Here is a 24,702-nt window from a genome sequence, read left to right as displayed (position 1 = left end):
GCAGGAATCTCCCTCTGCACTTCCTACCTGTGGAACCTAATCTCCATTTTTAGCACGAGGCCTCTCGGATGCTGTGCAAACCGACTTTGACACCGGTGTGCAGTTAACCAGCGTTTACTGGAGGAGAGGCTCAGCAATGGAACGGAGCAGAGCTCCCCAGTCCTCATTCAGTGTTTTTCAGTTGATTAATGAAATGTGACTTGTGTTCTTCCTATTCTCCAGCTCTAAAATGATATAATAATGTGTTAACTTTTGTGAGGTACCATATATACGTGTTGCTACGGTATCGACATTCCTTAAAGGAAAGCTGTTGTAAAACGTCCAGCGTCCAAAAGTAGTGAAGACGTTGCCTGGATATTAGCAAATTTCAAGAACTTAACTTCTAGGCAGCTCGGTTTAAAAGGGATTTTTCTCTTCTGTCTCAGGAAATATGGCCGCAACATTTTGTTAAGAGAATCTTTAATAAAGGAACAAACGGGGTTCATACTTTAAAAATTGGTCTTATTTGAGTGGCTTAGTGAAAAATGGTGAAAGGTTATCAGCAAAGAACTGAGAAAGAGTAACCAAAAAGCACCAGTGGAGTTACTGGATACCCCAGCAAATGCCGGGAAGAGACTGGGAGGTCTGAGCACCAGTGGGTGGAGCTAGTGACCTTGGCATCTGAGGGCCCAGGAGGAGAGGGTGTTCTTGTAAGTTTCGCGTGCGCGTTAATCCCAGCTCCCTCCATGTGGTCACTCCTGGCAAAGAGGTGGCCTGTGTAGGAGCTCCGTGATGGCACTTAGGGAATCTCTTTGGGCCGGGGAGAGTGGATTTAAAAAAAAAATCTGGGCCCGTTGCCCTGAGTCTCCATTGAGATGCTTTTTGGGGTGGCCAGGACAGCAGGAAGGGAGGTTTTGTGGGTTTTTTAAATTTAATTTATTTATTTTTGGCTGCGTTGGGTCTTCCTTGAGGTGTGCGGGCTTCTCACTGCGGTGGCTTCTCTTGTTGCAGAGCACGGGCACTAGGCACGTGGGCTCAATAGTTGTGGCACGTGGGATCTAGAGCACAGGCTCAGAAGTTGTGGCGCACGGGCTTAGTTGCTCCGCGGCATGTGGGATCTTCCCGGACCAGGGCTCAGAACCCGTGTCCCCTGCATTGGCAGGCGGATTCTTAACCACTGTGCCACCAGGGAAATCCAACACGTAACATTTGAACTCACCTCTCCCTTGGCATTCTGCAATAGATTTGGGGTCTGTTTCTGATCTTCTACAGCTGTCAGGCAGACTGAGGCAGGAGGGCATCACCATACTCCCGCAGGGGTAGGGGCTGGACAAGACAGTTCGTCCCTGCCTTGCCCAAAGAAAGCTTTGTTTTCACTGTGCCTTTTCCTGCTGGTAGGGACCGATGAACATGGATCATGGAGGTAGGAAGTTGTGTATTTTTAAAGTGATGGCATGAGTGGATTAATTTTAGAAGAGCCTTGCTCAGCTAGGTCAGAGCATTTCTGCTTGGAGCGCTCACTTGCAGTTGGTGCCACTGGCTTCCTCTTACTTGTCAGGTGTTTGAGATACTGAAGCCTCCAGGGTGGCATCGCACCTGCTCTGCCCTGCCCTCCCCTCCAGAAAGTTCAGCATCAACTTCCTTGGAAAACACAGGGAAGTCTCTCCTTGTCCCCCTCTTCCGTCTTTCTCCTCCCTGGGCACGAGCAACGGCAGGGCCCCCGCGGATGCGTCAGGTCAGTTCTGCCTCACAGAGCCTGGCAGACATAGGTGCCCACTGGGGAATCAACGACTTGAATATGGTTTTTGGAAGACAGTGGACCCTTGAACAACATAGGTTTGAACTGCATGGATCCACTTATACCTGAATTGTTTTCCGTGGTAAATATGACAGCACTACATGATCTGTGGGGACGGAGGGCTGACCAAAGTTCTATGCAAATTTTCAACCGTGTGGACAGTGGGTGCCCCGAACCTCTGTGTTGTTCGAGGGGCGGCTGTATTCTGAAATATAAAGGTCTAGAAATGTTAAGACTCTGGGAAATGTCTTTCAAAACCAAAAATTGGGGGAAATCTTTGTAATAATTTACTTATATCATTCTTTAGATATTTGAAGTATCATACCATGTGAATTTTTAAGAATGGATTGTTTTAAATCTGCATTTTTAATGAATTATTCATCCCCATTTATTTATTTGGCTGGGCTGGGTCTTAGCTGTGGCACACGGGATCTTCGTTGCAGCCTGCTGGGTCTTTAGTTGCGGCATGCGAACTCTTACTTGTAGCATGTGGGATCTAGTTCCCCGACCAGGGCTCGAACCCGGGCCCCGTGCATTGGGAGCACAGAATCTTAGCTACTGGACCACCAGGGAAGTCCCCCCATCCCTTGTGTTTAGAGCTATGAAAAGCTAGAAAAATTATAGGGAAATAGATGTTTTCCTATGTTTTCTTCTCTTTTAAAAAGTTTGAAGAAATAACAAGTCATGTTGGGGGTGGATCTCCCTCTAGTTCATCATCCCCCCAACCCCTGCTCCTCACACTTTAAGCTGCATTCACTCATCCTTCCTTGTTTCTTTTCATGGGATCTTCTCAACAATATGCAAACTGCTTTTCACTGACAAAGCTTTTCTTCCTTCTATTTCCAGTGCACAGAGGCCAAAAAGCATTGCTGGTATTTTGAAGGACTCTATCCAACCTATTATATGTAAGTATTTGCACTTATCTGTTGGTTTGATTCTGTGGTCACATCTTTCTCTGGGAATTCTTTCTTTCATAGGTCACAGGACTGGTTATGGGATGGGCCATGCCCAGCCTCGCGAGGCCTCCACCCCACAATGAGCAGGCGACCTCCCTAAGGATGCTCTCCCTGCCCAGACCAGCTGCTCTGAGGACAGCATGGAATTCTGGGTGCTCTGTTCTGTGAGGCATGTTAGCTTGTACATGATTGGTCACAAAGGGCAAAATGTCTGAACAAGGCCAGAGTTACGCTGGTTTATACAAATCTTCCTAGGCAAAGGGAGCAGAGGTAGTGGGAAAGAATTTTGAACTTGAGCAGGACAGGACAAAGTACTTAGTTCAGCTGCTGTGACTGTGAGAGAGAGAGAGAGAGAAAGAGAGAGAGAGAGAGAGATGACAGTGATCACAGGGGTCACCCAGCCTGGCCCCTCCCCAGGCAGGTGCAGTCAGCCTTGTATGGCTCTTAGTTCAGGGCAGGTTATGCCTCTTCCTGTGCCCTCAACACCTGCCAATATTACTCTTATTAAAGCATTGCCATATTTTCTCCCTATTGTTTTTCTGTATTTTTAATATCTGCTGTGTTAGCCAGTAGCTCTGCTGAGCCACCTGCCTAGGTGGCCAGATTAACTCTCTAGATTATTCATTATTATTTTTGATAGTGTTTTGAAGTTCCGTACGTTTTGAGTGGAATGAGCCAATTTAATTTTTCCCAAAAACTCTTGTATTGAATTTTGTGAAACATGAGAAATTTCAGTAATGCATATAATTGTGTTCTAGAAGAAACACTCTCCTTTCTAGTATAGAGAGAGATTGGACAGGAAATACTACACATAGTAGCAAAGAGGATTAGTTCTTAATTGGCCAAGATGTATGTTTTTCTTACCTGGCATTCTTGGGGAGTTTTTAATCTTAGAGAGACCAGTGTAGGTGGGGAAGGGTGCTGGGCTGTGAATGGGGATGAAGCACAGGGAAATGGGCAGTTTTCCAGCTTTGGTTTCATATCAGCAAGCAGGAGTCCTTACTGCCCTACGTGGTGGGAGTCCTGGCAGAAATTCTCTACACCTGCAAAAAGACAAAATCCAGGCTTTCCTGGTGGCGTAGTGGTTGAGAGTCCGCCTGCCGATGCAGGGCACACGGGTTCGTGCCCCGGTCCGGGAAGATCCCACGTGCCGCGGAGCGGCTGGGCCCGTGAGCCATGGCCGCTGAGCCTGCGCATCCGGAGCCTGTGCTCCGCAACGGGAGAGGCCGCAACGGTGCAAAAAAAACCAAAAAAACAAAAGACAAAATCCACTTGGAAGGTAAAGCAGCAGCAAAAGGGCTTCGGTTCTAATTACAGAGTTGTCAGGTTGAAGAAAAATGGTTGTGGGATAACAGGGAGATGGAAAATTGGGTTCTTAGTACAGTGGGTTTTCCTTGGGAAGCTTTAGTTCTTGATTCAACTTCTTGCGCAGGTGTGGCAGGTGTAAATCAACCGTGTCTTCCTTTGAGCCCTTTCTCCAGCTGTTTTGTAGATGAGCTGATGAACCATTTCCTGGTTTTTCAGAGGTTGGTAGTCAGAGGTCCTTGCTGTTCTTGTACTTACTTACTCATTTGTTCCTTTATACATTTATTTATTCACTACATATTTTGCAAGTGTTTTTGCATTGACAGAAAATACAGAGACAAGCCCTGTTTTGTCACTCAGATCTGCTGGTTTGGATTCCTTTCACCTCTCTTCTCTGCTGATTGTGAGGGGAAGGGTCCTAAAAATTAAAAAGTAAAGTCACTCTGCTTTTAGTGTACTGAAGCTCAGTATAAAACTAACAACAGGTGACATTCATTGAGCACTTAATATAGGCTAGGCACTGTTTTACGTCCCTTACATGAACTTACGTCACTTAATCCCCTAGCCGCTCTGATCTTTCTTTTCCTCTCCTCTCTGTTCCCACACCTGAGTCCATACCTCTGTCAATGCTCATCTGAAGCACTGTATAAACTCCCCCCGGGCAGTGTTACTGAGCTATAATTGGCATATGACATCGTATAGGTTTAAGGTATATAACGTGATGATTTGATACACTTATGTATTACAAAATGATTACCACCATAGCGTTAGCTAACACCTACATCACATCACATAATTACATTTTTCTGGTGATGAGAACATTTAAGATGTACTCTTTTAGTAACTTTAAAGTATATAATAAAGTATTATTAGCTATAATCACCATGCTGTGCATTAGAGCCCCAAAACTACTTATTTATCTTATAACTGGAAGTTTGTACTCCTTAACACGTCTCCTCATTCCACACCCCCTGCCCCAGTCCCTGGTAACCACCATTCTACCCTCTTTTTCTTTTTCCTTTTCCTTTTTTTTAAAAATAAATTTATTTATTTATGTTTGGCTGCATTGGGTCTTCGTTGCTGCGCACGGGCTTTCTCTAGCTGTGGCGAGCAGGGGCTGCTCTTCATTGCGATGCATGGGCTTCTCCTTACGGAGCATGGGCTCTAGGTGCACGGGCTTCAGTAGTTGTGGCACTCAGGCTCAGTAGTTGTAGCTCGCGGGCTCTAGAGCACAAGCTCAGTAGTTGTGGCGCACAGGCTTAGTTGCTCTGCGGCATGTGGGATCTTCCTGGACCAGGGCTCGAACCCGTGTCCCCTGCATTGGCAGGTGGATTCTTAACCACTGTGCCACCAGGGAAGTCCTACCCTCTTTTTCTAAGAGTTCTGTTTTTTAGATTCCACATGTGAGATCAAAACGATTTATCTTTCTCTGCCTTATTTCGCTTAGCATAATGCCCTCAAAGTCCATCTATGTTGTTGCAAATGGCAGGATTTCCCTCTTTCTCAGGACTGAATAAAATTCCATTGTGTATATATGTACCAAATCGTCTTTATACATTCATCCATCGACAGACAGGTTGTTTCCATGTCTTGGCTATTGTGAATGATGCTACAATGAACCGTAGGATTACAGATACCTCTTCGAGATCTAGTTTCCACTTCCTTTGCATATACACCCAGAAGTAGAATTGGCAGCTTTATTTTTAATTTTTTGCTGTTCTCCATAGTGGCTGTACCAATTTACATTCCTACCAACAGTGCACAGGGTTCACATTTTTTCCACGCAGACACTTATCTTGTCTTTTTGATGATAGCCATTCTAACAGGTGTGAGGTGATACCTCTGTGTGGTTTTGGTTTGCATTTCCGTGATGATTTGTGATGATTGAGCACATTTTCATGTACCTGTTGGCTATCTCTGTGTCTTCTTTGGATAATGATCTGTTCAGTTCCTCTGCCCATTTTTTAATTGGATTATTTGTTTTTTTTGCTGTTGAGTTATATGAATTCCTTGTATGTTTTAGATATTAACCTCTTATCTGATATATGGTTTGCAAATATTTTCTTCCATTCAGTAGACTGCCTTTTCATTTTGTTGAGTGTTTCTTCTGCTGAACAGAAGTTTTTTAGTTTGATGTAGTCCCTTTTGTTTTTTGTGTTTTTGTTGTTTGTGCTTTTGGTGTCATGTCCAAAGTCATTGCCAAGACCAGTGTTGAGGAGTTTCAGTTTCTTCCCTACAGTTTCTTCTAGGAGTTTTAGATCCACTTCAAGTTAATTTTTGTGCGTGGTATAAGATAGGGGTTCAATTTCATTTTTCTGCATGTGTTTCTTCAGTTTTCCCAGAGCTATTTGTTAAAGAGACTGTCTTTCCCCATTGGATGCTTTTGGCTCTTGTGTTAAATATTAGTTGACCTTTTATGCTAGGGTTTATTTCTGGGCTTTTTGTTCTGTTCCATTGGTTAGTGTGTCTATATTCATGTCAGTACCAAACGGTTTTATTACTGTAGCTTTGTTGTATAATCTGAAGTCAGGGAGTGTGATACCTCCAGCTTAGTTCTTTACAGGGTTGCTTTGGCTATTCAAGGTCTTTTGTGATTCCATACATATTTTAGGATTGTTTTTTCTATTTCTGTAAAAATGCCATTGGAATTTTGATAGGAATTCCAGTGATGCTCTAGATGACTTTATAATGGATCTCCTTTCATTCTCTTCTCCCATCAAGTTCTCACTTCTTTCTAAATTACTGAAAATTTTGTGTCACTCTCCTACTTAAAAACATCAGGAACAAAGTTCAAATCCTTAGCCAACTGTAAACAGGTTTCCATGATACTTGGCTGGTTTTATCTTCTTTATTGTGAGTCCCATGAAGGCAAGGCCCACAGCTTTATTTTAAAAATTTTCTTACTTGTCTTTTTTGTTTTAATTGAAGTAAAGTTTATTTACAATGTTGTGTTAGTTTCAGGTGTACAGCAAAGTGACTCAGTTATATATATATATATATATATATATATATATATATATATATATAAAGAATATATATTCTTATCAGATTCTTTTCCATTATAGGTTATTACAAGATATTGAATATAGTTCCCTGTATAACAGTAGGTCCTTGCTGTTTATCTATTTTATCTGGTAGTTGTGCCTGTTAATCCCAAACTCCTAATTTATCCTTCCCCCCTTCCCCCTTTGGTAGCCATAAGTTTGTTCTCTATGTCTGTGAGTATATTTCTGTTTTGTATTAATGAACTTATGTAAGTTCATTTGTATCGTTTTTTAGATTCCACATATAAGTGATATCATGTGATATATGTCTTTCTCTGTCTGGTTTACTTCAGCGTAGTATGATAATCTCTAGGTTCACCCATGTTGCTGCACATAGCATTATTTCATTCTTTTTAAACAATTTTTGTTGAAGTATAGTTGATTTACAATGTTGTGTTAATTTCTTCTGTACAGCAGAGTGATTCAGTTATACATGTATATATATTCCTTTTCATATTCTTTTCCATTATGGTTTATCACAAGATATTGAATGTAGTTCCCTGTGCTATATGGTAGGACCTTGTTGTTTACCTATCCTGTATATTATAGCATCTGCTAATCCCAAACTCCCAACCCTTCCCTCCCCCACCCCTCCCCTTGGCAACCACAAGTCTGTTCTCTATGTCTGTTTCTGTTTTGTAGATATGTTCATTTGTGTTGTGTTTTAGATTCCACGTATAAATGATATATGGTATTTGTCTTTCTCTTTCTGACTTATTTTGCTTAGTATGATAATCTCTAGGTCCATTCATGTTGCTGCAAATGGCATTATTTCATTCTTTTTTATGGCTGAGAAATAATCCATTGTATATATGTACCACATCTTCCTTATCCATTCATCTGGTGATAGACATTTAGGTTGCTTCCATGTCTTAGCTACTGTACATACTGCTGCAATGAACACTGGGGTGCATGTTTGAATTAAAGCTTTTGTCTTTTCTGGATATATGCCCAGGAGTGGGATTGCAGGATCATACAGCAGCTCTATTTTTAGTTTTTTAAGGAACCTCCATACTGTTCTCCATAGTGGCTGCACCAATTTACATTCCCACCAACAGTGGAGGAGGGTTCCCTTTTCTCCACACCCTCTCCAGCATTTATTGTTTGTACACTTTCTGATGATGGCCATCTTGACTGGTGTGAGTTGGTACCTCATTGTAGTTTTGATTTGCATTTGTCTAATAATTAGCAATGTTGAGCTTCTTTTCATGTCCCTATTAGGGCCCACAACTTTTAAATGAACTCTCAATGCTAGTACAGTGCCTGGCACACAGGGGACATCCCTGAATGTTAAGTGGATTTGAGTGGATGCTTTTCCATCCAGTCACCACCACTGGTCAGCATTGGCTCTACTGGTTCCTCTCAGGCATTTCCGTGTTCTCTGCCTGGCAGGGTCCTAAATTCCTCCTTCCTAATTGGCTCTGATATAGCATCTTAGAGGGTCTTCACACAGTGTTCTGTGTCCATTGAGGGCTTCTGAGATTGGGCCTTGATGTGTGCATCTGTTTGGCCTCAGTGTGTGGCATAGTACATGGCATGGTGCATGGCACTGAATGCTTGTCTTCACGTTTGCAGTTTGTTTACTACCAGCTTGTTTTGCCCTGATTTCATTTCCCACATTCTGGAACCTTGTCCTTAAATAGATTTTTAAGTGTTCTGGGGTCCAGAAGATCAGGGGTCAAATATTTGCTCTATTACTTTTTTACAAAACTGAGATGAAACTTACCACAAAAAAAAGAAAATTACAGGCCAATATCACTGATGAACATAGGTGCAAAAATCCTTGACAAAATACAAGCAAACTTAATCCAACAGTACATTAAAAGGATCATACACTGGTTCAAGATGGCGGAGTAAAAGGACGTGCTCTCACTCCCTCTTATAGCAACACCAGAATCACAACTAACTGCTGAACAGTCATCGACAGGAAGACACTGGAACTCAGGAAAAAGGATATCCCACATCCAAAGACAAAGGAATAGCCACAATGAGACACCAGTAGGAGGGGCGCAATCACAATAAAATCAAATCCCATAACAGCTGGGTGGGTGACTCACAAACTGGAGAACAGTTATACCACAGAAGTCCACCTACTGGAGTGAAAGGCTAGCGGGATTTGATTGCAAAATTTCGACAGGACTGGGGGAAACAGAGACTCCACTCGTGGAGGGCACACACAAAGTAGTGTGCTCATCAGGACCCAGGGGAAGGAGCAGTGACCCCATAGGAGACTGAACCAGACCTACCTGCTAGTGTTGGACGGTCTCCTGCAGAGGCAGGGTGTGGCTGTGTGTCACCGTGAGGAGAAGGACACTGGCAGCAGAATTTCTGGGAAGTGCTCCTTGGCATGAGCCCTTCCACAGTCTGCCATTAACCCCAACAAAGAGCCCTTTGGGTTGCCTCAGGCCAAAAAACCAACAGGGAGGGAACCCAGCCCCGCCCATCAGCAGACAAGTAGATTAAAGTTTTACTTAGCTCTGTCCACCAAAGCAACAGCCAGCTCTACCCACCACCAGTCCCTCCCATCAGGGAAATTGCGCAAGCCTCTTAGATAGTCTCATCCACCCCAGGGCAGACAGCAGAAGCAAGAAGAACTACAATCCTGCAGCCTGTGGAACAAAAAACACATTCACAGAAAGATAGACAAGATGAAAAGGCAGAGGGCTATATACCGGATGAAGGAACAAGATAAAACCCCAGAAAAACAGTGAAATGAAGTGAAGGTAGGCGACCTTCCAAAAAGGGAATTCAGAATAATGATAGTGAAGGTGATCCAGGACCTCAGAAAAAGAATGGAGGCAAAGATCGAGAAGATGGAAGAAATGTTTAACAAAGATCTAGAAGAATTAAAGAACAAACAAACAGAGATGAACAACACAATAACTGAAATGAAAACTGCACTAGAAGGGATCAATAGCAGAATAACTGAGGCAGAAGAATGGATAAGTGAACTGGAAGACAGAATGGTGGAATTCACTGCTGCAGAACAGAATAAAGAAAAAAGAATGAAAAGAAATAAAGACAGCCTAAGAGGCCTCTGGGACAACATTAAACACAACAACATTCACATTATAGGGGTCCCAAAAGGAGAAGAGAGAGAGAGAAAGGACCCAAGAAAATATTTGAAGAGATTATAGTTGAAAACTTCCCTAACATGGGAAAGGAAATAGCCACCCAAGTCCAGGAAGCGCAGAGTCCCATACAGGATGAACCCAAGGAGAAACACGCCAAGACACATAGTAATCAAATTGGCAAAAATTAAAGACAAAGAAAAATTATTGAAAGCAACAAGGGAAAAATGACAAATAACTTACAACGGAACTCCCATAAGGTTAACAGCTGATTACTCAGCAGAAACTCTACAAGCCAGAAGGGAGTGGCATGATATACTCAAAATGATGAAAGGGAAGAACCTACAACAAAGATTACTCAACCCAGCAAGGATCTCATTCAGATTCGATGGAGAAATCAAAAGCTTTACAGACAAGCAAAAGCTAAGAGAATTCAGCACCACCAAACCAGCTCTACAACAAATGCTAAAGGAACTTCTCTAAGTGGGAAACATTAGAGAAGAAAAGGACCTACAAAAACAAACCCACAACAATTAAGAAAATCGTAATAGGAACATACATATCGATAATTACCTTAAACATGAATGGATTAAATGCTCCAACCAAAAGGCACAGGCTTGCTGAATGGTTACAAAAACAAGACCCATATGTATGCTGTCTACAAGAGACCCACTTCAGAGCTAGGGACACATTCAGACTGAAAGTGAGGAGATGGAAAAAGATATTCCATGCAAATAGATATCAAAAGAAAGCTGGAGTAGCAATACTCATATCAGATGAAATAGACTTTAAAATAAAGAATGTTACAAGAGACAAGGAAGGACACTACATAATGATCAAGGGATCAATCCAAGAAGAAGGTATAATATAACAATTATAAATATATATACACCCAACATAGGAGCGCCTCAATACATAAGGCAACCGCTAACAGCTCTAAAAGGAGAAATCGACAGTAACACAATAATAGTGGGGGACTTTAACACCTCACTTACACCAATGGACAGATCATCCAAACAGAAAATTAATAAGGAAACACAAGCTTTAAATGACACAATAAACTGGACAGATTTAATTGATATTTATAGGACATTCCATCCAAAAGCCACAGATTACACTTTCTTCTCAAGTGTGCACGGAACATCGTCCAGGATAGATCACATCTTGGGTCACAAATCAAGCCTCAGTCAATTTAAGAAAACTGAAATCATATCAAGCATCTTTTGTGACCACAACGCTATGAGATTAGAAATCAGTTACAGGGAAAAAAATGTAAAAAGCACAAACACATGGAGGCTAAACAATATGTTACTAAATAACCAAGAGATCACTGAAGAAATCAAAGAGGAAATCAAAAAATACCTAGAGACAAATGACAATGAAAACATGACGATCCAAAACCTATGGGATGCAGCAAAAGCAGTTCTAAGAGGGAAGTTTATAGTTATACAAGCCTACCTCAAGAAACAAGAAAAATCTCAAATAAACAATCTAACGTTACAACTAAAGGAACTAGAGAAAGAGGAACAAACAAAATCCAAAGTTAGCAAAACTAAAGAAATCATAAAGATCAGAGCAGAAGTAAATGAAATAGAAACAAAGAAAACAATGGCAAAGATCAATAAAACTAAAAGCTGTTTCTTTGAGAAGATAAACAAAATAGATGAACCATTAGCCAGCCTCATCAAGAGGGAGAGGACTCAAATCAATAAAATTAGAAATGAAAAAGGAGAAATCACAACTGACACTGCAGAAATTCAAAGGATTATAAGAGATTACTACAAACAGCTCTATGCCAATAAAATGTACAACCTGGAAGAAATGGACAAATTCTTAGAAAGGTATACCTTTCTTAGAAAGGTATACCTTCCAAGACTGAACCAGGAAGAAATAGAAAATATGAACAGACCATTCACAAGTAATGAAATTCAAACTGTGATTAAAAATCTTCCAACAAACAAAAGTCCAGGACCAGTAGGCTTCACAGGTGAATTCTATCAAGCATTTAGAGAAGAGCTAACACCCATCCTTCTCAAACTCTTCCAAAAAATTGCAGAGGAAGGAAAACTCCCAAACTCATTCTATGAGGCCACCATCACCCTAATACCAAAACCAGACCAAGATACTACTAAAAAAGAAAATTACAGACGAATATCACTGATGAATATAGATGCAAAACTTCTCAACAAATTATTAGCAAACAAAATCCAACAACACATTTAAAGGATCATACACCATGATCAAGTGGGATTAATCCCAGGGATGCAAGGATTCTTCAATATATGCAAATCAATCAATGTGATCCACCATATTAACAAATTGAAGAAGAAAAACCGTATGATCATCTCAATAGATGCAGAAAAAGCTTTTGACAAAATTCAACACTGATTTATGATAAAAACTCTCCAGAAAGTGGGCATAGAGGGAACCTACCTCAACATAATAAAGGCCATATATGACAAACCCACAGCAAACATCATTCTCAATGGTGAAAAACTGAAAGCATTTCCTCTAAGATCAGGAACAAGAAAAGGATGTCCACTCTCGCCACTATTATTCAACATAGTTTGGGAAGTCCTAGTCACAGCAATCAGAGAAGAAAAAGAAATAAAAGGAATCCAAATTGGAAAAGAAGAAGTAAAACTGTCACTGTTTGCAGATGACATGATACTATACATAGAGAATCCTAAAGATGCCACCAGAAAATTACTAGAGCTAATCAGTGAATTTGGTAAAGTTGCAGGATACAAAATTAATGCACATAAATCTCTTGCATTCCTAAACACTAATGATGAAAAATCTAAAAGAGAAATTAAGGGAACACTCCCATTTACCCATTGCAACAAAAAGAATAAAATACCTAGGAATAAACCTACCTAGGAAGACAAAAGACCTGTATACAGAAAACTATAAGACACTGCTGAAAGAAATTAAAGATGATAGCAACAGATGGAGAGATATTCCATGTTCTTGGATTGGAAGAATCAATATGGTGAAAATGACTATACTACCCAAAGCAATCTACAGATTCAATGCAATCCCTATCAAATTACCAATGGCATTTTTTTTACAGGACTAGAGCAAAAAAATTTTTAAATTTGTATGGAGACACAAAAGACCCCGAATAGCCAAATCAGTCTTGAGGGGGAAAAATGGTGTTGGAGGAATCAGACTCCCTGACTTCAGACTATACTACAAAGCTACAGCAATGAAGACAATATGGTACTGGCAAAAAACCAGAAATATAGATCAATGGAACAGGATAGAAAGCTCAGAGATAAACCCACGCACCTATGATCAACTAATCTATGACAAAGAGGCAAGGATATACAATGGAGAAAAAACAGTCTCTTCCATAAGTGGTGCTGGGAAAACTGGACAGCTACATGTAAAAGAATGAAATTAGAACACTCCCCAACACCATATACAAAAATAAACTCAAAATGAATTAGAGACCTAAATGTAAGACTGGACACTATAAAACTCTTAGAGAAAAACATAGGAAGAACACTCTTTGACATAAATCACAGTAGGATCTTTTTTGATCCACCTTCTAGAGAAATGGAAATAAAAACAAAAATAAACAAATGGGACCTAATGAAACTTAAAAGCTTTTGCAAAGCAACGGAAACTACAAACAAGACGAAAAGACAACCCTCAGAATGGGAAAAAATATTTGCAAACAAATCAATGGACAAAGGATTAATCCCCAAAGTATATAAACAGCTCATGAAGCTCAATATTAAAAAAACAAACAACCCAATCAAAAAATGGGCAGAAGACCTAAATAGGCATTTCTCCAAGGAGGACGTACATATGGCCAAGAAGCACATGAAAAGCTGCTCAACATCACTAATTCTTAGAGAAATGCAAATCAAAACTATAATGAGGTATCACCTTACACCAGTTAGAATGGGCATCATCAGAAAATCTACAAACAACAAATGCTAGAGAGGGTGTGGAGAAAAGGGAACCCTCCTACACTGTTGCTGGTAATGTAAATTGGTGCAGCCACTGTGGAGAACAGTATACAGGTTCCTTAAAAAACTAAAAATAGAATTACCATATGACCCAGCAATTCCACTACTGGGCATATACTCAGAGAAAACCATAATTCAAAAAGACACATGCACCCCAATGTTCATTGCTGTGCTATTTACAATAGCCAGGTCATGGAAGCAACCTAAATGCCTATCAGCAGACGAATGGATAAAGAAGATGTGATACATATATGCAGTGGAATATTACTCAGCCTTAAAAAGGAACAAAATTGGGTCATTTGTAGAGACGTGGATGAATCTAGAGACTGTCATACAGAGTGAAGTAAGTCAGAAAGAGAAAAACAAGTATCGTATTTTAACGCATATATGTGGAACCTAGAAAAATGGTACAGATGAACCAGTTTACAGGACAGAAATTGAAACACAGATGTAGAGAACAAGCATCTGGACACCAAGCGGGGAAAGCCACGGGGGGTGGGGGTGGGGGTGTGATGAATTGGGAGATTGGGATTGACATGTATACACTGATGTGTATAAAATGGATGACTAATAAGAACCTGCTGTATAAAAAAATAAATAAAATTCAAAAAAAAAATTGCTTTGAGGAAATATATAATGCACGTATTTGGGGCTAATTCTCCTTGTGAGGACATATTTAATGCAATCTTTATTTATTTATTTATTTATGGCTGTGTTGGGTCTTCGTTTCTGTGCGAGGGCTTTCTCTAGTTGCAGCAAGTGGGGGCCACTCCTCATCGCGGTGCGTGGGCCTCTCACTATCGCGGCCTCTCTTGCTGCAGAGCACAGGCTCTGGACGCGCAGGCTCAGTAATTGTGGCTTACGGGGCTAGTTGCTCTGCGGCACATGGGATCTTCCCAGACCAGGGCTTGAACCCATGTCCCCTGCATCGGCAGGCAGACCCTCAACCACTGCGCCACCAGGGAAGCCCTAATGCAATCTTTAAATGTACCATGTATTTCACAGTGTTGGGTTCTGTCTACTTAGCATTTGCCCAATTTTTAAAATAAAAACATTTTGCATTATTCAAACCAGAAAATAAACAATAGTTCAAAAACAAACAAAGCAAACAAACAAAAATAAGGATGATACACCGTGATCAAGTAGGATTTATCCCAGGGATGCAAAGAAGTTTTAATATCCAGAAATGAAGCAGTGTGATACATCATATTAACAAATTGAAGAATAAAAACCATATGATCATCTCAGTAGATTCAGAAAAAGCTTTTGTAAAATTCAGCATCCATTTATGATAAAAATTCTCCAGAAAGTGGGCATAGAGGGAACCTACCTCAACATAATAAAGGTCATATATGACAAACTCAGAGCTAACATCATTCTCAATGGTGAAAAGCTGAAAGTGTTTCCTCTATGATTGGGAACAAAACAAGGATGCTCACTCTTGCCACTTTTATTCAGCATAGTTTTGGAAGTCCTAACCACAGCAGTCAGAGAAGGAAAATAAATAGAAGGAATCCAAATTGGAAAAGGAGAAGTAAAACTGTCACTGTTTGCATAGAAAATCCTAAAGATGCTACCAGAAAACTACTAGAGCTTATCAATGAATTCGGTAAAGTTACAGGATACAAAATTAATATACAGAAATTTGTATACACTATTTGCATTTCTACGCACTAACAAAGAACTATCAGAAAGAGAAATTTAGGAAACAACCCCTCTCACCATCACATCAAAAAGAATAAAATACCTAGGAATAAACCTACCTAAGGAGGCAAAAGACCTGAACTCCAAAAACAAGACACTAGTGAAAGAAATTGAAGGCCATACAAACAGATGGAAAGATATATCATGTTCTTGGATTCGAAGAATCAATATTGTCAGAATGGCTGTACTACCTAAGGCAATCTACAGATTCAATGCAATCCCTATCAGATTACCAATTTTCACAGAACTAGAACAAAAAATTTTTAAATTTGTATGGAAGCACAAAAGACCCTGAATAGCTAAAGCTATCTTGAGAAAGAAGAATGGAGCTGGAGGAATCTGGTTCCCCAACTTCAGACTATACTACAAAGCTACAGTCATCAAAACAGTATGGTACTGGCCCAAAAAACAGACATATAGATCAATGGAACAGGATAGAAAGCCCAGAAATAAACCCGGACATCTATGGTCAATTAATTTACAACAAAGGAGGCAAAAATATACAATAGAGAAAAAACAGTCTCTTCAATAAGTGGTGCTGGGAAAACTGGACAGCTTCATATAAAAGAATGAAATTAGAACATTCCCTCACACCACACACAAAAATAAACTCAAAATGGATTAAAGACATGAATATAAGACCAGATACTATAAAACTCCTAGACGGAAACATAGGCCGAACAGTCTTTGACATAAATTGCAGCAAAATCTTTTTTGATCCAACCCCTAGAGTAATGGAAATAAAAACAAAAATAAACAACCGGGACTTAATTAAACATTGTTTAAAATTTATTTATTTATTTATTTATTTTTGGCTGCTTTGGGTCTTTGTTGCTGTACATGGGCTTTCTCTAGTTGCGGCGAGCGGGGGCTACTCCTCATTGCAGTTCATAGGCTTCTCATTGCAGTGGCTTCTCTTGTTGTGGAGCACGGGCTCTAGAGTGCAGGCTCAGTAGTTGTGGCACACGGACTTAGTTTCCCTGCTGCATGTGGGATCTTCCCAGACCAGGGATCAAACGCATGTCCCTTGAATTGGCATGCAGATTCTCAACCACTGCACCATCAGGGAAGTCCCTAAACTTAAAAGTTTTTACACAGCAAAGGAAACCATCAACAAAATGAAAAGACAACCTATGGAATGGGAGAAAATACTTGCAAATGATGCAACCAACAAGAGTTTAATCTCCAAAATATACAAACAGCTCATACTACTCAATATCAAAAAAAACAACGAATCTAGTCAAAAAACAAGCAGAAGATCTAAATAGACATTTTTCCAAGGAAGACACAAGATGTCCAGTAGGCATATAGAAAGATGCTCAACATCACTAATTATTAGAGAAATGCAAATCAAAGCTACAATGAGGTATCACCTCACACCAGTCAGAAAGGCCACCATCACCAAGTCTACAAATAATAAATGCTGGAGAGGGTGTGGAGAACAAAGAACCCTCTTACACTGTTGGTGGAAATGTAAACTGTTACAGCCACTATGGAGAACAGTATGGAGTTTCTTTAAAAACTAAAAATAAAACTACCACATTATCCTGCAATCCTACTCCTGGGCATATACCCAGAAAAGATGAAAACTCTAATTTAAAAGATACATGCACCCCAATGTTCGTTGCAGCATTACTTACAATAGCTAAGACACGGAAGCAACCTAAATGTCCATCAGCGGAGGAATGGATAATGGAATATTACTCAGCCATAAAAAAGAATGAAATTATGCCATTTGCGGCAACATGGATGGACCTAGAGATTATCATACTACTAAGTGAAGTAAGCCAGACAGAGAAAGACAACTATCATATGATATCACTTATATGTGGAATATAAAAAAAAGATACAAATGAACTTATATACAAAACAGAAATAGACCCACAGACTTAGAAAACAAACTTATGGTTACCAAAGGGGGAAGGTAGCGGGGAGGGATAAATTAGGAGTTTGGGACTATCATACACACACCGCTATATATAAACTAGATAAACAACAGGGACCTACTTTATAGCACAGGCAACTCTACTCAATATTTTACAATAACCTATAAGGGAAAAGAATCTGAAAAAGAATAGATATATATTTATATATGTGTGTGTGTATATATGTATATGTGTATACACACACACACACACACACACACACGCACACATATGCATAACAGTTACTTTGCTGTACACCTGAAACACAACATTGTAAATCAACTCTACTTCAATTAAAAAAGAAAAAAAATAGGTGAAATTTACATAACAGAATTCACCATTTTGAAGTGAACAGCGCGGTGGCATATAGTATAGTCATAGTGTTGTGAGGTCACTACCTTTGTCCAGTTCCAGACGTTTCCATCACTGCTCCATCATTTCCTAGCCCTTTGACCTTCCTCAGTTAGCTTCGTCGTGAACTGTGAACATGAGTGTTGACCTTCTGGGTTGTAGTTCAGGGCCTGTGCATGGTCAGCACTGAAATCATATGCAGATGTATACACACCCAAGCGTAGCTTGCATCTGTGCTGTGTATGCACACAAGGTTGGTTCTTACACAAACCGACCTTGCCACTTGCCTCCACCCTTGAGGCGTGTTGGTGTCCTGACACACCCACGGGCTCAGTGTGGTGCTGGCAGAAGAGCTGCTTTTTACCGTCCGCTCCATTTAGCATGTGAAAACTCATCTCCCTGCTTTCCACCAAGCTGGGGCAATGGAGTGCTTATATCCAAGGGGAGTCAGGAGCAGTGACTTAGATGTATTCTACTCTGTCCCAGCTTTCGTTGCTCAAGGATCGATTTGCTGCAGGCTATATACCAGCCGCAGACAGATCACAACCTAGGCTAGAAGCACTTGCGCCGGTGTGTCGTTCCCGGAAGCCAACCCCATCGTGGTTTCTGTGGACGTGGCACAGATGGTGGTGCAGGTAAAGAAGACTCGCTTACAGCCCAAGCTTGCCCTTGCTGGGGGCCTGGGCATCAAGGTCCAGCACTGTGGTCTGCATGGCACGCCAGACCTGCCTCTGGACACACGACCGGTGCCACGTGCTTACTGCTTGAGGAGCTGGATGCTACACCTCCTTCGTTCAATCCCTCAATGCCTGTTGAGTGTCTGCCGCATGCTGGCTGTTGGGGTCCGGTGGTGCAGGTCAGGGGTGGTGCTGTGCCCCAGGGAGCTAGGACACAATAATGTGTGACTGACCAGTTAATTTTTTTTTTTTTTTTTTTGATTTATGCGGGCCTCTCACTGCTGTGGCCTCTCCCGTTGCGGAGCACAGGCTCCGGACGCGCAGGCTCAGCGGCCATGGCTCACGGGCCCAGCCGCTCCGCGGCATGTGGGATCCTCCCAGACCGGGGCACGAACCCGCGTCCCCTGCATCGGCAGGCGGACTCTCAACCACTGCGCCACCAGGGAAGCCCCAGTTAATATTTTGAAGCACCTTTAACATTAAATTGAAAAATCATGAGTTATGACAGATCTCATTTAACAAATATATTACTGGTATATTCTACCTTCCATTTCTTCTGGGCAAAGTGCTTTGTGTAAGATTCTCCTAGACAGATAATTCCTGAAAGATATGTTGACTCAAGATGGTATTTTTATTCTGTTTGAGGGTTTCCCCCTGTGGAAAAACATGTTACAAACAACACCTCTGTTTTGTGCTTATAACTTAACCATGGAGCACACTGGGGAGAGAACATGCAGGTCACACACTTGTTTTACAGATTTTACTCTTGCTTTTGAAATCTAATTTCATTTGACTCACCAAAAGTCCCAGAAGTAGACAGTCCTTCTGCTTCCTTTGTCTGTCTTCATGTTCTTGAATTTCATTCTAGCATTGTAGTCATCAAGCTACTAGAGGCTAATTTTTTAAAAAGATAATTAGGTTTCCACTGTAGCTACCTGGACGTGTAAAATGACTCTCCCCTGATTGTTTTGTTGATCCAAACTATATCTCTCTCTGCCCTCTCCGTTCATCAAGGTTTTTGATTTCTTTAATTTGTTCATTTATGGAATATGTGTATGTACAAGCAAAATATATTCTCATTTTTGAAGAAAAAGTCCCTTTGGAATCTGAACAGAGAAGCAACACATATTTCAACCCTCTTTCCTATGATTTTTTTCTTTCCATCTGTCCTTCACTACCTTTCTTTCCTATCTACGGGCTGAGCTTTCAAAAGCTTTTAATTAAAATGTACCTTTTCTTTTTTTTTGTTGTGTTGGGTCTTCGTTGCTGCGCGCGGGCTCTCTCTAGTTGCAGCGAGCGGGGGCTACTCTTCCTTGCAGTGCGTGGGCTTCTCATTGCAGTGGCTTCTCTTGTTGCAGAGCATGGGCTCTAGGCGCGCAGGCTTCAGTAGTTGCAGCATGGGGGCTCAGTAGTTGTGGCTCGCGGGCTCAGTAGTTGTGGGTCGTGGGCTGTAGAGTGCAGGCTTCAGTAGTTGTGGCTCGTGGGCTCTAGAGCACAGGCTCAGTAGTTGTGGCGCACAGGCTTAGTTGTTCCGCAGCATGTGGGATCTTCCCGGACCAGGGCTCGAACCCGTGTTCCCTGCATTGGCAGACAGATTCTTAACCACTGCACCACCAGGGAAGTCCTAAAATGTACGTTTTTTGTGCTTTGGCTCTGGGCCTACTAGATACGTCTTCTTAGCAACAGTGTGATTTAAAAATAGCAGGGAGGTCACGTGGCCTCACCAGTCCCATCCCTTTGCTTTCATTCTCGACTTGAGTTGTTCTTGGGCCAAGGACTTGCTCATTCAGCCCCTCTGTCTGCTGCAGGGGCGGGCGAGGTGAGCAGATGGGGATGGGCCTGCTGAGGAGCCCTTGCCGCTGGCCGCACAGGGCTGCACACGTCTGCAGGGCCTGGCTTCCTTCGTGTGGGTTCAGAGTCCAGAGGGCACTGCAGACCAAGGTGGCAGTTGTCAGGAAAGAGTCCCAGTGCAGTGTCACATCCTGGAGCACTTCGATGCCCTGGTGGCTGGAGGGAGTGCCTGTCCTGCTGGGGGGTGCACCCCGGGCTCCGCTCCTGCGTGTGCAGGGGGGCAGGCACGGGGCACGGGGCTGGCTCTGCTTCAGCTGCTCTCTCCAGCAGACCCCTTGGCCTCTACGCCTTGGTTCTCGTGGTCCCTTGGCTGTGGTCATGGTCACTACCACATTCAGTTTCTGAGAGGGTAGATACTGCCCTGTGTGTCCCTAGCGTGTATAATCATCACTGATATTTGCAGTTTCTTGGTGGCTTGGAGAGGGTCAGTGGGTCTGTGTCCAGAGGTGACCAGATGGGGCCCCTGACTTTAGATGTGGGCACTGCTGCCCCAGAGAGAGGCAGGAGGGCTGGGCGAACCTGCCTCACTGTGGGGTATGCTCCTGGTGACTCTGGGAGGGCCCTTCCGCTTGTCTCCAGTGTCCAGAGGGGCCCTGGTGGACCACCACGGCCACAGTCGACCCCCTTGTGGGCAGAGGGGGCCTCTCAGATCAGGAGCAGTGTCTGTCTGTCGATAAGAAATGTCACGCTTTCTGCTGAGATCTGTAGCCCTGAGGCTCGCTTGCCCACAGCCGCCGTCTGCGGAAGGACGTGAGTGTCCAAGGGCAGAGGTGGGAGGCAGAACCAGGTGGAAGGCGGAGGGTGCTGAGTCTGTGTCGGCCGTGTGTGTTGGACTCGTGTGAGTCTCCAAGTATGGGGCCCAGGGACCTCAGGGCCTTCTCCGAAGTTCACAGTGGTGGAAGGACCTCAGTGCCCTGGCGCACCCGCCAGCACTCACCGGGAGCCACCCATGCTTCCGTGTCTCCCTCAGACCAAGACAGAGCAGAGTGTGTCCCTGAGTTTTCCGACTGTAGCTGAGGCGGAGCCCTCGACGGCGGCGAGGAAATTGTCCAGGAATTAATCATAATACAAAGACTAAGAATAATAACAGCTGACATTCATTGAGTGCTTACGGCACGCAGTGGACTTTTCTGAGCACGCTACGTGTATACTCTTCCGAGAGCTTTTGAGGGTGGCCCCTCTCTCCTCCCCTCCCTTCTTTTCCCTCCGTTTCAGCTGAGGGACCTGTGTCCTTCTCGTCCTTTGGTACCACGCTCCATCCTCGGACTTACTGTTGCTGAAAGAAAACATCCATTGTTTCCTCCCTAGACTGGGGGTTCGTTGAGGGCACGAATTCTACCTTCTGTACTGACACACTGCCAGGCACATGGAAAGCACTCGGTACTCATTTAGTAACTCACACCTGGTGGCCTCGAGAAGGGTTGGGGAAGGAAAGAGGGACTCACTGTCATTCTTCAGTGACGGAAATTGTTTTAGGGACCTAATGTCAAGAGACCTCTAGCCCTGCTCTGCCATTAGGTTGCTGTGTGATCTCGATCAAATCTCCTAACCTTTCTGGGCCCCAGTTTCCTGGGCTATATAATCTCCAAGGTCTTATACTGCTTAATTCTATGACACCCTCTGGCTAGCTGTGCAGAATAATTTAGAGCATAGAGAACAAACAGTGAACGACCAAGCAGGCTTATGTGTTGCAGCAGAGACAAGGGTACAGATATGAGATGGATTTTAGCACATTAAGGGTCCAACCTGCTTGCCAAGTACAAAGCAATCACCTAACATTTCCTTTCTAAGCAGTGAGTCATCTTTCTTCTGCAGGTCTTAGTATTGACACAGCAGTGGGGAGGAGATGTTAATCACACAGTCAGATGGTGGAATGGATCTGGGAACCTGTGACCGCTCCCTGCTCCAGACTGTGAGGTTCCTGAGATGTCTTATTGGGCCTTTGTGGCAGTCAGCTACATGGATGCTTACTTAAACCATGACTGTTTTCATTTGATTTTAAACAAGCCAGAGAAAGCTGGTGATTTAGATGTGCCTGTTTCCTGTTCTTTATGAATAGAATTGGATCTGGTAATTCCTTCCAGAAAATTGAGGGTAGGTTAGAAATGGGTTGGGTCTTCTTAACTAGACACCAGTGATTTAAAAACAAGATGAACCAGTGGCGCTCTGTAGAGCTGGCCAGTGGGAAAGGACCCAAAGCGGGTCCTTGATTTACCTATATTCTCCTGGAAAACTAAGGAAAGCTTAAGACCCTCCCTACCTAGTTTTACAAATGAAGTAATTGACAGCAGGAGATGCTAAGCATCCACCTGGGCCTACAAGTGTCTTCAGGGGTCTTATTGTCTGACTGGGTCACACCTCTGGCCGCCACGTGGATGGAACAGAGCTGCAGGGCATTTGGGTCCTGGGTGTTGTGTTTGCACACTTATTCTAGTTTCTGGTTCAGCTCTAAGTACCACTAAAGGAGAGAATGTGGGGACGCTTGTCTTAATCATCTCCACTGAGACTTGAGGGAATCCCCAACTGCCCAGCTCGAAGGAGAGAGTGAAAGGGAACAGATGGTTGGAAAACACTTTGGTCAGACATATAAAAGGAAGATAGGATGCATGAAACAGTGAGGACACACATCAGGGTCATGCACTGATGACCCTGATATGTGTGCTTTGTTGAGTACCTGTTACGTGCACACCACCGCTACGGGGGAGGGAGTGAGCGTGTACCAACCCTGGGAGTAGAGACACAGAGGCAGCCCTCAGGCCCACCTCCTGCAGCTCTAGGAAGGGCCATTCCTTCCAGCACTGCCCTTCTCTGGCTATCGATTTCGACCAGGCCATTCTCAGGCCCTGTGCCCAAGTTTCCCATTGGAGCGTTGAAGCTTCTTTCAAAGTACTCACATTACCCTGGTTTATCGTGTCTTTCTTTCTGGGTTCATTTCTCTGCTGTGAATAATTAATGGTGTGAATGGGTGAAGTGTTTGCAGGTGTCAGATCAAGATCCCAGATTCAGGCTTTGCAGAGCCCGCACCCAGCTAGGAGGTTGTTGCCAAGGTCAGTTCAGGGGCCCTGCGACACAAGGTCCCCCCGAGCAGTAGCAGGCTGTGTTGTGACCTGGGCCCGGTGCCCTGCGCCCTCTGTGCCCAGCTCCCCAGCAGCTTGGGGAGCCTGAGGTGTGTGCAGGGTGGGGCAGGGGGGGGGGCCTTCAGCTGGTGAAGCAGCTGAGCACAGCCTTTGGAAGCAGCCTGGGGAGGGGGAGGTGTCTCGTCTGGGGACAGATACTCTAAAGAAGAATTTTTCTCCTCCCTCACTCCTTGTTGGGCTTCTCATTGTAGACTGCTGGTGTAAGTTGGGGGCATTTTCGTGTCCTTAGAACAGGGAGAAAGGTTTCACCGTCATCCCCCTTTCGGATCGCTGGACTCCTGTTGTGGTCTGAATATTTGTGTCCCCCCAAAATTCACATGTGGAGCCCTAACCCCCAAAGGTGATAGTATTAGGAAGTAAGGACTTTGGGAGGAGCTGAGGTCCTGAGGGTGGAGCCTTTGTAAATGGGATTAGTGCCCTTGTAAAAGAGCCTCCAGAGGGCTCCCTTGCCCCATCCACCATGTGAGGACACAGGCTGTGAACCAGAAGGGGGCCCCTCGCCAAAACACGACCATCAGCTTGATCTTGGACCTCCCAGCCCCCAGAACTGTGAGAAGTCAATTTATGCTGTTTGTAAGCCACCCAGTCGGTGGTATTTTGTTATAGCAGCCGGAACAGACTAAGACAGCCTCTAAAATGTCATGTTTCTCTATATATTCTGTAACTGGATTTTTTTCCCTTAACTATAGATTATAAATCTTCTTCTAAATCAGTATACAAAGCAACCTCATTGTTTTTCTTAATGACAAAATGTTCCCTGGGGAGGTACCATAGTTCATTTACACATTCCATGATAATCATTGTCCATTCAGGTGGTGCCACTTTTGTTTTGTTTTTACTACTGAAGGTCTGCAGTTCCTTACCTGTTATTCCAGAATTTGAGACAGTGATCATAAACAAATTTTTTAATAATTGGTAGCAGGA

At 42.9% G+C, this 24,702-nt stretch overlaps 1 protein-coding gene across 1 annotated transcript in view; it reads left to right on the top strand.

Moving 5' to 3' along the window:
• Positions 1 to 24,702, top strand: part of VOPP1 (VOPP1 WW domain binding protein) — a 71,391-nt gene that overhangs the window by 9,225 nt on the left and 37,464 nt on the right. Inside the window, exon 2 of the mRNA XM_007463692.1 lies at positions 2,624 to 2,682. Within this exon, the coding sequence (XP_007463754.1) occupies positions 2,624 to 2,682 (59 nt within the window). The remainder of the gene's footprint in view (positions 1 to 2,623; positions 2,683 to 24,702) is intronic.

The sequence above is a fragment of the Lipotes vexillifer genome, unplaced genomic scaffold (assembly GCF_000442215.2).
Source record: "Lipotes vexillifer unplaced genomic scaffold, Lipotes_vexillifer_v1.1 scaffold759, whole genome shotgun sequence".
Classification (NCBI taxonomy): Eukaryota; Metazoa; Chordata; class Mammalia; order Artiodactyla; family Lipotidae; genus Lipotes; species Lipotes vexillifer.
This window is presented reverse-complemented; position numbering and strand designations above follow the sequence as displayed.